The sequence below is a fragment of the Pundamilia nyererei genome, unplaced genomic scaffold (genome assembly GCF_000239375.1).
Source record: "Pundamilia nyererei isolate P.nyererei 1_Seehausen unplaced genomic scaffold, PunNye1.0 scaffold00010, whole genome shotgun sequence".
NCBI classification, from domain to species: Eukaryota; Metazoa; Chordata; class Actinopteri; order Cichliformes; family Cichlidae; genus Pundamilia; species Pundamilia nyererei.
Window position 1 is genome coordinate 219,321 of NW_005187411.1, and position 13,012 is coordinate 232,332.

The following is a 13,012-nucleotide window of genomic DNA, read 5'->3' on the forward strand; positions in this document are numbered from 1 at the left end:
AACTCATCCAGGAGGTCACAAAAGAACCCAGGACAACATCTAAAGAATGGCAGGCCTCATTTGCCTCAGTTAAAGTCAGAGTTCATGATATAACATAGAAGAAGGGGACTGGGAGGAACATGACATGTATGGGTGAGAGTTTCAAGGTAAAATGCACTGCTGACCAAAAGAACACAAAGACTTGTCTCACATTTACAACACAACCCATCTTGACGATCCTCCATACTTTTGAAAAATTATTCTGTGGACTGATGAGATCAAAGTTGAACTTTGTGGAAGGTTTGAGTCCCGTTACATCTGGTGAAAAATAGGACAGCATAGCATTTAATAAAAAAAACAAAACAAACAAACCAAAAAACATCCCACCAACAGTCAGACATGGTACTGGTAGTGTAATGGCCTGAGGTCTGCTTTGCTAAAGCTGTAGTTACTTATCATTTTTGCAGATTCAATGGAATATTATAAATGAGCTATCAACAATATCTAAGTAACACCTGTCATTGATTCAATTATTATGGTCCAACAACACAGTGTATATGATTCCGTCAGTCATTCTACATAATGAGCTGATGCACTACAGTAGTGTTACAACTTTAATTTAAGTAAATAGTTTGGGTGCTTTTTTTTTCACTTTGAAAGCAACATTTACCAAATCAAATTGGGTTTAAATTCTTGGGAAGCACCATATTTCACCACAGCTGAATGTCTGTCTCCATCTCACCGTCTCCCTAGGACCCTTTCTCTCTCACACCAATGGTCCTCCTCTTTACCTGCTCCATGGCAGCTCCATATTCAACATCCATTCTGCAATATATCCACTGTCCCCTCCCCTCTGCACATGTCCAAACCATCTTAGCCTTACCACTCTGACTTGGCTTCAGAGGCTCAACCTCAGCTGTTTCATTTCTTACCCTGTCCAACCTGCTCACAGTGCATCTGCATTGCATTGTAAATATTAGTCAAAATGAAATTAATCCCAACAAGGAACTGAAGGACACAATGGAGCTGAGCTGATCTGTGATGCTGCCACACTGCTGTCTCAGTCCTGGACTCTCAAGTCTGGACTCCCCTGAGAACTTACCGAGTCCGAAGGAGAGAAACGCCCGTGTGATATTTTTATCATGAGAAGACAAGACTTCCGCAAAGTAACTCAAAACTCTACTACGTGTACAATGTAACTATTTAAATGACGTCAGAGTCGCTTAATTTATCCGCTCTTTGATTGGACGGTGTGTGTTTACGTAGCAACGGGCCGGAAGATGTCGCTCGGGCCAGTCCTAAAAAACTTCCGCCTTAAGTTGTAGAGAAAACACAGCAGCTAAAAAGGCTATCGACGGCGTAACCATCCCATTTACGAAGTCAGACAAAAGGTAGATACCTGCTCACATTTTTGACACATACTGTAATGTACACATTTGTCCTAAACCAGCCGGTTGGCGTGTTTTAGGATCTCAAAAAATATAAATCCAGAAATTACCAGAGCTAGCACGGAAGCTCGGCTCTTCACTGCTAGCAGTTCGCTACCATCGATATGCTCGGCCATAGGCCTCGGGTTGATATCTTTACGGGTAGATCGCGACAAATATAATACTATACCCACCCATTTGTTGTTCTGACTCTTGATTTTAACAGTCTCAAGGAAAATAGCCAGCTCAATGTAACGTCTACTTTATATCTACTCGGTTAGCTACGTCCAGTTAGCCGAGTCTCAAATACCTGGGCTTGTATACATCCAGTAAGCTGCTTAAGTGGTTGGGTTTGCCAGCTACCATCGCGTTTGGTTGAAAAATAGTAATGTTAATCTAGTTTATGACGTTGAAAAAAAAATCTAAACATTTGTTTTAATGTAAAGTAATGACATCGAGAGATATTTGGCTAGCCTAGCTGAATACCCCAGATGGTATTTAGGAGGCTAATGTCTGATCTACATCTCCAAACTTTTTTGTTGTTGTTAATGTTATTCCTGTCATTCCTTTTGGACTTTTACATATTTTGATATGAACCAACAGAATTATGAATGGTGTCTTGCTTCTAATAAGCTCTTCTTAATTCCGTCAACTGTCATATATTTACGTTGCTGTTTGGTCATTGAAGGTTTGCTGTCATCAGCCAGGTAACTGTGCCACTCCCCTTCTCCAGACTCACAAAAGAGCAGTGTTTGAATGGCAATGGCAGCTTTATTTATATAGAAAATTTCCTTGTACGTAAACGTGCTTAAAACAAATGATGGAAACATTAAAAACCTGCGTAGGTTTGACAGTCTCTTAAGGCAGTCAAAATGGCAAAATAAAACTTTATGGGAAAACCCAAGGTTTTGAGTCAATGAGCAGCTTGTTCCAAAGAACAGGAGCACAGTAGCAGAAAGACCACTCGGCAAACTTGGATCTGATTTGGGAAATATTCAAAAGATCTGCACTTGATGGCCTGAGAGGTTTGATTGGGTTAACATTGAGTCAGAGATAGGGAGGGAGGCAAGCCATTGAGAGCTTTATGAACTAATAGAAAGCTTTTGAAATGACTTCAATACTGGTCAATAGTATTAACTACTAACTAATAGTAATATGGTCAATTTGGTTTTCTTTTTGTTTGAACACGATAGAAAATGCTAGTTAAACAGTATTGAGTCGGCATTGCAGAATAAATATCTGACATTAATGAATTAGACATTACAGTGCATAAATACCAAATACAAACAGAGGTTATAAGGAATGTGTCATAGTGATTTTATAAGTTATATTTATTATTTCATATGTTTGTTAGGGTGTTCAGGAGTTTTAGTTGTGTACTTTTATAAATCCAGTTTCTTCGTTTACTCTGTTTTACTGTCTCACATTTTTCTTCTTCAGGCTACTATACTCTGGAGTTTGCGTGGTTTTGAGCGTGTGTGTGTGACTGGTTGAGTGTATGTGTGAGTGTATGTGAGCTGCAGATTCTTCCTCACTGTTACAACCAGAGCTGCTCCTCCCTGGAGGATGACAATGGAGGAGATGAAGAATGAAGCGGAGACAAACTCCATGGTATCCATGACGCTGTACGCCGTGATGTATCCAGTTTTCAATGAGGTAAAATATCACATGCTGGGGACAAAGGCGCTGATAGCTTCCCTGGACATCCCCTCATCAGGAGATGTGCAGGGAAGCTATCAGCATCAGCATGCCTGTATGAGAAACCAGAGACCCAGTAACACATTTGAAAATATATCCATATAGCAGGTGATTATAATAATGAATCGGCATAGCAGAAACAAAGATGCAGTGCTGTGAACAAGTATTTGCCCACTTCCTGTTTTTTTTTTTTTTGTTTTTTTTTTTGTCTTTTGCATATTACATACAGTTATATGTTTTGGATCAATAAACAAATGTAGATATTGGAAAACGATAACAGAAGTAAATACAGAATGCAGTTTTAAAATGATTATTTCATTTAATAAGGGAGAAACTCAACTTTGATTAACCACATTTTTTGGAAAGCTGAGTCGAATGTCACTAGCCACACCCAGACCTGATTACTTGGCGAATCAAGAATCTCTTAAATAGAACCTGTCAGACAAAGCGAGGTAGGCTAAACGATCTCGTAAAGAAACACATCATACCAAGAGCTTAAGAAAGTCAAGAGATGAAAATGTCAGTCTGGAAAGGATTATTCACTTTCTAAGGCTTTAGGACTCCAGCAAATCAAAGTGAGAACCATTATCCACAAATGGAGAAAACATGGAGCAGTGGTGAACCTTCCCAGGAGTGGGCAACCTATCAAAAATACCCCAAAAGCACATCAACGTATCCAGGAGGTCAAATAAACCCAGAACAACATTAAAAGGACTGCAGCCCTGATTTGCTTCAGTTAAGGCCATTTTTCATGATTTAACAATAAGAAAAAATGGCATATGGGAGAATTTCTAGGTATAAACCACTGTTGACCAAAAGAACACAAAGGTTTGTCTCATGTCTACCAGAGTTTTGGAAGGTTTGAGTCCCGTTGCATCAGCATTTCATAAAAGAACATCATACCAACAGTCAAACATGTCTGAGCTGCTTCAGGACCTGAATAACTTTCCGTAATTGAGGGAACCACAAATTCTGCTCCCTACCAGAAAATCTTGAAGGAGAATGTCCAGCCATCAATTCATGCACTGAAGCTCAAGCTCATAAAAACCAAACAAAAAATAAAATGAAGGTTTTGGGGTGGCATTGTCAAGACTTTAATCCTATTGAGATGCTTTGGCATGACCTTAGACAGGCTGTTCATGCTTGAAAATGGCTTACTTAAAAGAAGAAGAAAAAGGGAAAAATATAAATAAATAAAGAAGTTTTGGCCAAACCTATTAGGTTTAGGGAGCAATTACTTTTTCACATAGGACCAGATGGGTTTGGATTGTCTAATAAATTGAATCTTGGGTTATCTTCGTCTAATATAAAGAGTTGTTTGATGGTTTGAAACATAAAAACATGAGAAATATGCAAAACATACATACATACATACACACACCTTGTCATTTGTTTTAGGCTGCTAAAATGCACTTCTGTGATAACCTCAAGTATCAGAAACCAGTCTGTGTTGTTTTTATTTTTAGTCATACTTGGCAGAGGTAGTGTGGAGATATTTGGGTTATTTAAAGTCAGACAAAGAAGCAGAGCAGCATACACTGCAAACTGTTGAAAGCATAGACACACGTAATTCCATAAATAGGTTTTACCATCTGAAGCAGTGCCGTCCTTACACCATTTATTTGCATTATACATACACGTGTAATGCAAGTCTTTACCATTCATGTCATGCATTCTAAAGAAAAAACAAACCAACACAGTGATATCTTGAATGTAGCTGCCCACTTTACTGTCAACAGGGCTGCCACGATTAGTAGACTAGTCACGATGATAGTCGACGACTAATTGAATAGTCGACGCGTCGTTTGAAGCTTTGTAAGATCCTGAAAGATGCAGGAATAAGTAGTGAGATTTAAGTATGTATGTAAAACAATGTTTTCCGAACGCCCACGGCCTTTCCTTACTCGGGTTAAACATGATATATAAGTCACTTAGATAACTTAAAAAAATTGTTGTTGGGCTTTTTTTCAGTGTTTTATTTGTTCCTGAGTAAAACAGTTTGGCTGAGATTAAAGTTATAGCTTTCACAGAGCTGAACAAACGTCAAACAAAAAACTGATTAAACAAGTGTGAGATAGTAGAGAATTTACTCCAATGTCCTGTTATATTTTAGGGAGCAAAGAGCAGATGTTAAAAGTTTAATAAACTATTATCTTGTCTTTATTTTTAGTTGGCGCATACCTTAAACACTTAAAGCTGTAAGCTAATGATAGTTATATAAGAGCAGATGCATGCAGGTGCAATAAGCTGTACGTATTACATCCAATGGATGCATGATCTGAGTAGTCGACTAATCATAAAAATAATCGGTGACTAGTTGACTATCAAAATAATCGTTTGTAGCAGCCCTAATTGTCAAACACTTTAATGTTGGTAAGCACAGTAGAAAATGTTGGATTTAAGCGGCTGATTAAAGTCACTAACTCTTGTTACTAGGTCCCAGGACGTAAATATTTCTCTCAGATGGCAATTTCTCATCTACACACAGTGTCCACAGAAACAGCTGAACAGCTCTTATACTTCATTAACACAGAGGTTTTATGGTTAGGTCATATATGCACATGAGCCTCACTGCTCACTTCAAAGAGACATTTCTGGACTTCTTGTACCTTCTTTTTTTTTTTTTCTTCATTTGTATTTATTTATTGTGTCAGAGCAAAAGCAAAGCATAATTGAGTGAATATGACGCGTTTAGTTTGTTCTCCTTTGTTTACATTTGAAGGTTTCTTAAGTTTTCCACGAAGAGTGTTCTTAATTTCTAATTTATTTACTTGTGGGTTTGTTTCCCAATAATGTAAAACAATTTGAATCTATACAAAATATGTTATACTACTTAAAAAAAAATTTTTTTTTATTGTTTTGATACCTACTTTATTTATTTGGAATTTAGTTTTTCCACTTTGTTTGCGTTCTTTAACTTCTTTGACTTGAAGCTTTTGCCTGGTTAGAATTGACTTTATTATATACCCGTGTCGTGTATTTAAATACAGTTGTTTAAAGTTTTACAGTATATCATGTGTAACTTCAGACAGAAAATAAATAACATTTAAAGCAAAATAAACTATATCTTCATACATCAGGAGTAAAAAGGAACCGTAAAGCTAGAATGAAACGGTGGTTTAATTGATACTAATATCGACTGATATGGAAAAGATCAATGTGATCAGATTATTTTTCATATCATCCAGCACTACAGCGTGGCTGTGTTTTTACATAGAGCCCAGCATTCTGATTACACTCAGCTTAAAAGCCCAAACATATTAAATATGGTCCATATACAGAGGCTCAAAACTTCAGTCCACATCAAAGGGGCGTCTAAGTGTTTTCATAAATGTATCAAAATAAAAATTGTTCTTTGTAAATGATTAAGTGATTATGTGCTCTCCTTTGATGACATGATAGATACCCACCTACAGGGAGCTGATCAAAGACATACCAAAACCAAACTTATTTGATGCTTTTCACACGTAACTACTGTTACGTTTAACACAAGACTGTATAAACCTGACCTGACATCTTTAATCAGAATGCTTTAATTTAGGATGAAAAAAATGTGTATACATAACCTGTGATGGGCGCAGCATGTCCAGATTTGGCATCAACATGTTTGCTTTCCCCCCTTTTTAGCTGGAGAGGATCAACCTATCAGCAGCTCAGACTCTCAGAGCAGCCTTCATAAAGGTAAGACTGTGTATCAGGCAGAAGGCCCGAGACATGAAGTATTGCTCACACCTTCAAATTTTGCGTCATCTTTGGTTGTTATACCTAGGCTGCATTCCAGCTCGCGTGACACATTGCAGGTGCATCTGCTTTTTGTCTGGTGCCCTCACCAATAATGAGTTTGTTGCTTTGGCAGAATAACAAGAGGCAGGAATTCTCCTTGACTGGCATGATAACTGGGTCATTGCAAAATGTGTGTCTGATGCAAACAAAGATAGGTTACAAAGATAGAAGCTGCGTAAGAGTTGGATGTAGCTTCTGTTTAACTTCTGAAGTATATTCAACCTGCATTCTTTTTAATGACCACCAGGGGGCAATCCATGTGGTTGCAAAAGGATCCACACCTATAGAAGTCTGTGGTAAAATGGTCTTTAGATTTTATTTTTTTGATGAGAGTGTGGGTTCAGTCACTCACTTTGGGTAATACGGAATAAAAAGTTAAGTCAGTTTTGTAAATTTTTATTCCAATTGTTAGATATGTGTATTATCCAGGATATGCTCATTGGCTAAGGGCAATTTCTATTGTTTTTAACTGGGAAGTAGTCAAAATCAGCTGTGTGCTTATCTGATTTATTTGTTTATTTTTGGTGAAATACAAAGTCCAGTTTTTTTCCAGATTTTATTTCTACTACCTTTTAATGTCGCAGGATAGGTTCTTTTTCCTCGTTGTAAAATGAGTTATGTTACTGCTTTCATTTGTCTGTATTTTTCCTTTTGTTTATTAGAAATGGAGCTGGCCAGAGATGTGGGGAAAAAACTCTTAGCACTCTTACCTTTATTATCAGTTATGCATTAGGTTTTTTTTTATGTTCCTTAAACTTGAGCACCTCAGTTTTCATACTTAGTGTTTAAATGAATTAACTCAGCAGGTATTAATAGAACATGAGAGGCACTGATATTCACACTCGTGCTGTGATTTGGACACCAGCCTGCAGTGATCAGAAGAGGTTTTTGTTAATAACAGAGCAACCTTCTGATTGCACTGGGATAATAGAAGCACAGTGGCACAGGCATAGATTGCTTCTATACCACTCCAGATGCCAGTTGTGTTAAGTGTGTGTGTGTGTGTGTGTGTGTGCGCGCGCAAATGAAATATTAATAGAGTTGAAGCGGCTTTATCATTATACAAACCAAAGGGACATTTGATCCCTTTACAGCTGTCTTACTTTGGCATTTGTGGGGCTTTTGTTCACTTGTCTCTCTGATTAGGCTCTCTGCTGCCCTCGCTGCTTCCTGCCTTGTTGAATTATTCAAGTGGAGAGCTTTTGTACATTCATCTGAGTGCGTCACAGGGGACACCTGACTTTCAATACATTTCTGACTCTGTCCTATGCGCCTTCGGCTAAGCCCCCCTGGTGCTTTTATTGGAGAAGACAAACCGAGCGCCTTGTTTGTCTTGTTCACCTCACATGTATGACTCTCCTCTTCTGTCAGGCGGAGAGGGAGAACCCCGGCCTGACTCAGGACATCATAATGAAGATCTTGGAGAAAAAAAACATCCAAATCAACTTCACTGAATCCCTACTGCGCATGGCAGCTGATGATGTGGAAGGTGGGTAGAGAGACAGCATTTTCACACTGAAATGTTCTTGACTTCACCTTGTAAATGTGTTATATTCTCAGAAAGGCTTGTGTTGTCACATTATATGTTGACTCGCAAAGATACAGTCATGTGTCCTCTAATCTTGCCAAAGCAAACTGTATTTGCAGTACTGACAGTGTGTCTAATGATTCAGAGAAACTTGATTGTTACGCATGCACCAGGACACGTCTAATAGTTCATTGGTTTAACACTGAACATCTGTTCTGTTCTTTATTAAAGCAAACATTGTTTGCTCCCACGCTTTTGGAAGTTTATGGGAAAATGCGTGTACTCTGCAGGAAACACCTGAGGGTTGAAACATAGTCAGCTGAGTTTCTAGTTAGAAAGTTAAAACTAGAATTGATTCTTCTGTATTTAGGGCATCTGCTTGCTATTTGTTGTTTACATACAGTCAAATAAAATACACCAAATAAAACTGGATTCCAGATATTTGATTTGCCAAGGACACAATACTTGGTCAAGATTTGATTTGATTTCCTTTTCTTTTCCTTCCTTCCTTCCTTCCTTCCTTCCTTCCTTCCTTCCTTCCTTCCTTCCTTCCTTCCATGTCCAATTCTAAAGTGTTTTGATTTGGCAGCTTATGAAAAACATAATTCATCTACACACACATTTACACACACACACAAAACAGCTTGATTTTGCAGTTGATAATAAGACACCTTTATGTAATTCAAAATCTGTAGAGAGCCATGAATTAGTTTTTCTCTCTGGCGCACACAGATTTTTATGAGATGTTTCTAAGATGCTGTGCTGCTTAATGGTATTTTCATGCATCTAATTGTGCTAATGTCAGTGCAAGTACAGGCTTGTGTTGTTTTTCGATACAGCCTCACTTTAGATGCTATGTTAAGATGCTCTGTTAGATGTTGTAAATCATCTAGTCTTTGTGGGTGTGCTAAACATCTTTTTTTTTTTTATGTGTGTGTGTCTGTGTTTCGTTTTTTTGTTTTGTTTTGTTCATCTCCCCTGCAGAGTTCATGATTGACCGACCTGAGCAGGAGTTCCAGGACCTAAATGAGAAGGCCAGAGCTCTTAAACACATCCTCAGCAAAATCCCAGATGAGATCAATGACAGAGTACGCTTCCTACAAACTATCAAGTGAGTGCGAATGCACACACACGCTCCAGGGTTTCCACCAGATTACAAATGAAAGCGGATATTGCACATATGCATTCTGTCTCTCTACACAATTAGAAATGGGCACCATAGTATTTGCATACTACTATAATGCAGGTGTTTGTGGTTGAAATTTTCACTTTCTCTTCCTTATAAGACGCGTGACTCTTTATCTATATATTTAATAACTGTTTCAAGAATCATACATTGAAATTTGCTGAGTTGAGATCTATTTTTTTTGTTATAACTGTTAATTTATAACAGTGCAGTGCTGGATTTTTTTTCTATGCTCTAATAAACGTTATAGGGAGATTGTTCAAAGATGGATAAAAACTGGTAAATATGCTCTTTTATGCTTGCATTCTTCTTAAGGCCTATTAGCTGTTTTAAATTTTCCATCACATCTTCCAAATGGACACCTTACACTTTTCCCGTGGCCCTTTTGTTTGAAATTGTGTAGTAAACCATCTGGAAAATACTGCTAAATTGGACGATTTTGTTTTGAAAATTCTACAACAATCATTGAAGACCTTTGGAGAAATATTGAGCAAAATGTTCAAACATTTTTCATAGTGCATGATTCCAGTTTCCTAAAAAATATTATTGATTTAACACAATTCAGTAGGCTATATACTGAGTTTGCATAAATTCAGTATTGCTAGTATCTATCTGATACCAATACCTGCGTTGGTATCGATACTGTCGATATTTAGATCCATCCAACAAGCTCTAGCAGACATCTCTAATAGATGTTCGAGATATATTGGGGGAAGGGGTTGAAGTAGTGCTTGATTCCGATTTTATCCTTTAGCTTCTTGGTTGAATTTGTGTTTGGAAGAAAAAAAAAAAAAGTTTCATTTTACTTCACAGAGACATTGCCAGCGCCATAAAAGAGCTCCTGGACACAGTCAACAATGTCATTAAAAAATATCAGTACCAGAATCGCAGAGTGAGTAATGAATACGCTACAATTACTACTACTTGAATTATTTCACATTTTCCCCTCATTTCAAATGGATGTTTTTGCTTTATTTTCTGCTCGGCAAGGCCCTGGAACACCAGAAAAAGGAGTTTGTGAAATACTCCAAAAGTTTCAGTGACACCCTCAAAACATACTTCAAAGATGGAAAGTAAGTACGGCACCACGTGTTATGCCTCAGCTAATCAGTACCCTTTTTTTAAAGACAGATTCTATTGAATCTTGAATTGCATTAAAACATAAAAAAGAGTTGGTAAGCTCTGTGTGCCTGTCATATAATGTGTGTCTCTGTTAAACATGTGCAAATGTATTTTCTAAAACTGCCTGGTCGTTGTTGCATATAGTGTGCATAAAGATATTTCACAGTAAAAGTTAAGAAAGCAGTGGTTTCTAAAAACAGAGGAAACGGGTCCAGAAATTGTTGAATAATAAAGCATAATTTAAGATTTGTCAACGTAGAAGATTTGATGATCAACTGTATCAGTGGCTGAGCTAAGATCCAGCAAAACAAGACATCAACAGTCACCCGTATCTACAGCTATCAGAATTTGAGACTTTAAGGAGAGCTGTTTCTGTGGACTGTAACATCCTGAAACCAAAGTTATCTGGAATATCGGGCTTCTCTAACACCTTGTCTCAGCAAACTTTTCAAATATTTTAGCAATGAAAGGAAGTTTTAAAGAGGTCTATAACTTGTGTGTATTGCTGTTTGGATAACCCCCTGTTTAAAGCACTTGGGGGGACAGTCTTGCATCAAAGAGCAATTTATGAGTGTGACCACAGAAACCCCAACAGAGTCAAAAACTTGGGGTTTTATGGTTGTGGGTAAGTTGAGGATTATATTTCATTCCATAGTTTGGGATGTGGGAGATTGCGATTGAAGCGACAAAATGTTAACGTTACTGCAGTCCTTATTTGAGAAAACTGGTGTTCGTGGTTTTGTAGGAGGAACTAGCTCATAGTTGGTTATCATCAGATTGATAATAACTAATGCAAAGTGTTCCAAGGTATGACTTTTGTCCGTGGGCAAACAAAGTGTCATCCTGTTTTGTGTCAACCGTGGATAAAGTTGTTAGAGAGGGTCACAGGAGCATCCATGCTTGCAGGACTTCTACTCCTATTGTTTAGATTTGAATATCCTTAACCAATTAGATAAGGGAAGGCAGCTTTTCCACTCTTGTTCTAAAGTTGTTGTTCACTCTGTTGTACTGTGTATGATGTTCTCCAGTGAGTTTTCACAAGCTATCATTTTTCTTTGTTCCCAGGGCAATAAATGTCTTCATCAGCGCAAACCGGCTCATCCACCAAACCAACCTCATACTGCAGACCTTCAAAACCGTGGCCTAGCCCCACACCTCACCCCGACCCCACCCAAGAGACCACAGAGCCCCCTTCTCATTGTCCCTTGGGGAACAACTGCTAAAATGGCAGAGGCTTGAAGAGCACCTCACCCATATATGTAAATTAGAGTTGATTTTTTAGGGTTGGGGTCGATGTCATTGGAGTCGAGATTCTAGATTCCAGTTCAAGAGACTGAAAAGTGCCATTTGTTTTTTTTTTCAATGACGATTTTCCAGTCTTGAAGTGGAACTGAACAGGGGCCCAAAGTCTTGGTTAATTGATTTTATTTGGACAGTTTTAATTTATAACCCAAAACTTGTTTGGGAGGTGGTGAGGCGAGGTGTTCATTAAAGACTAATTGCCATTTTTCTAATATATTCATGTTGATCATTTTACTTTTAGCTTTTCAGTCATGGCTACACATCTGAGACTACATCCAGTAGGGATTGTTCTCAGTAGTCTATACCAGTTTTCTCTTCTCGCCTCCTATTTGTGTCATTTTTGCCACGGGCTGTATGGATTGACAGAAGCACCTGGCTGCAGGTCAAACAGTTGCGAGGAGAGGAAGCAGAGTTGGACATTTGAGAGGCAGATTTCGTTTCTCTTTATTATCAGAAGAAAGAAAGCCAAAAGACTTCCAGCACAGTGTGCGCCTTACCAAGTCCTGTAACATTCCCTCCTCTCAAGAGTGTAATGAAGTGGAGCCAGTCCCTGCTGTTGAGGGATGTAGAGAGAAAAGAGTTCTGTATTTAACTGGTTGCAAATGTTCAATAAATAGTTTCCAAATGATGATGCTTTTTTATCTGTGTCCGTGTCCAGTGTGTGTGGGGTCAACTTTTCTGTGTGAGTGGGAGAGGATTTGCTTTGCAGTGGCATGGCCTGAAAAATAGATGTGTGGTCACATTGTTTTATTCAAAAAAGGATTTTACCATTTCAGAACAATGATACTTTGATAACGCTGCCAAATGGTCAGTTTGAAAATGGTTGCAGCTTTCTGTGGCTCTGTTTGTTTTCTTTTTTCCCCACTTGTCAAAACAGGTTTGCCGACATTTCTTTAAGTAGCCTTGAGCCGTTGCTGGAAGAAGATACGAGGGATCGGATTTCTATTAATCTCCTTACTTTCTCAAAAACATTGAACCTATCAGATC

At 38.1% G+C, this 13,012-nt stretch overlaps 1 protein-coding gene across 1 annotated transcript; it reads left to right on the top strand.

The window, feature by feature from the left end:
- Positions 1-1,226: 1,226 nt before the first annotated feature.
- LOC102193901 (programmed cell death protein 10) lies at positions 1,227-12,654 on the top strand. The gene is made up of 8 exons (XM_005723693.1): positions 1,227-1,370; positions 2,847-3,062; positions 6,732-6,785; positions 8,259-8,376; positions 9,400-9,526; positions 10,415-10,493; positions 10,592-10,674; positions 11,789-12,654. The coding sequence occupies exons 2-8, from the start codon at positions 2,973-2,975 to the stop codon at positions 11,868-11,870; spliced, it is 633 nt and encodes a 210-aa protein (XP_005723750.1). The 5' UTR covers positions 1,227-1,370; positions 2,847-2,972; the 3' UTR covers positions 11,871-12,654.
- The last annotated feature ends 358 nt before the right edge of the window (positions 12,655-13,012 follow it).

Coding starts and splice junctions, on each gene's coding strand:
- LOC102193901 (XM_005723693.1), top strand. CDS start 2,973: ATGACAATGGAGGAGATGAAGAATGAAGCGGAGACAAACTCCATGGTA. Junction 6,786..8,258: donor TCAGAGCAGCCTTCATAAAG/GTAAGACTGTGT, acceptor CTCTTCTGTCAG/GCGGAGAGGGAGAACCCCGG. Junction 9,527..10,414: donor CGCTTCCTACAAACTATCAA/GTGAGTGCGAAT, acceptor TTTACTTCACAG/AGACATTGCCAGCGCCATAA.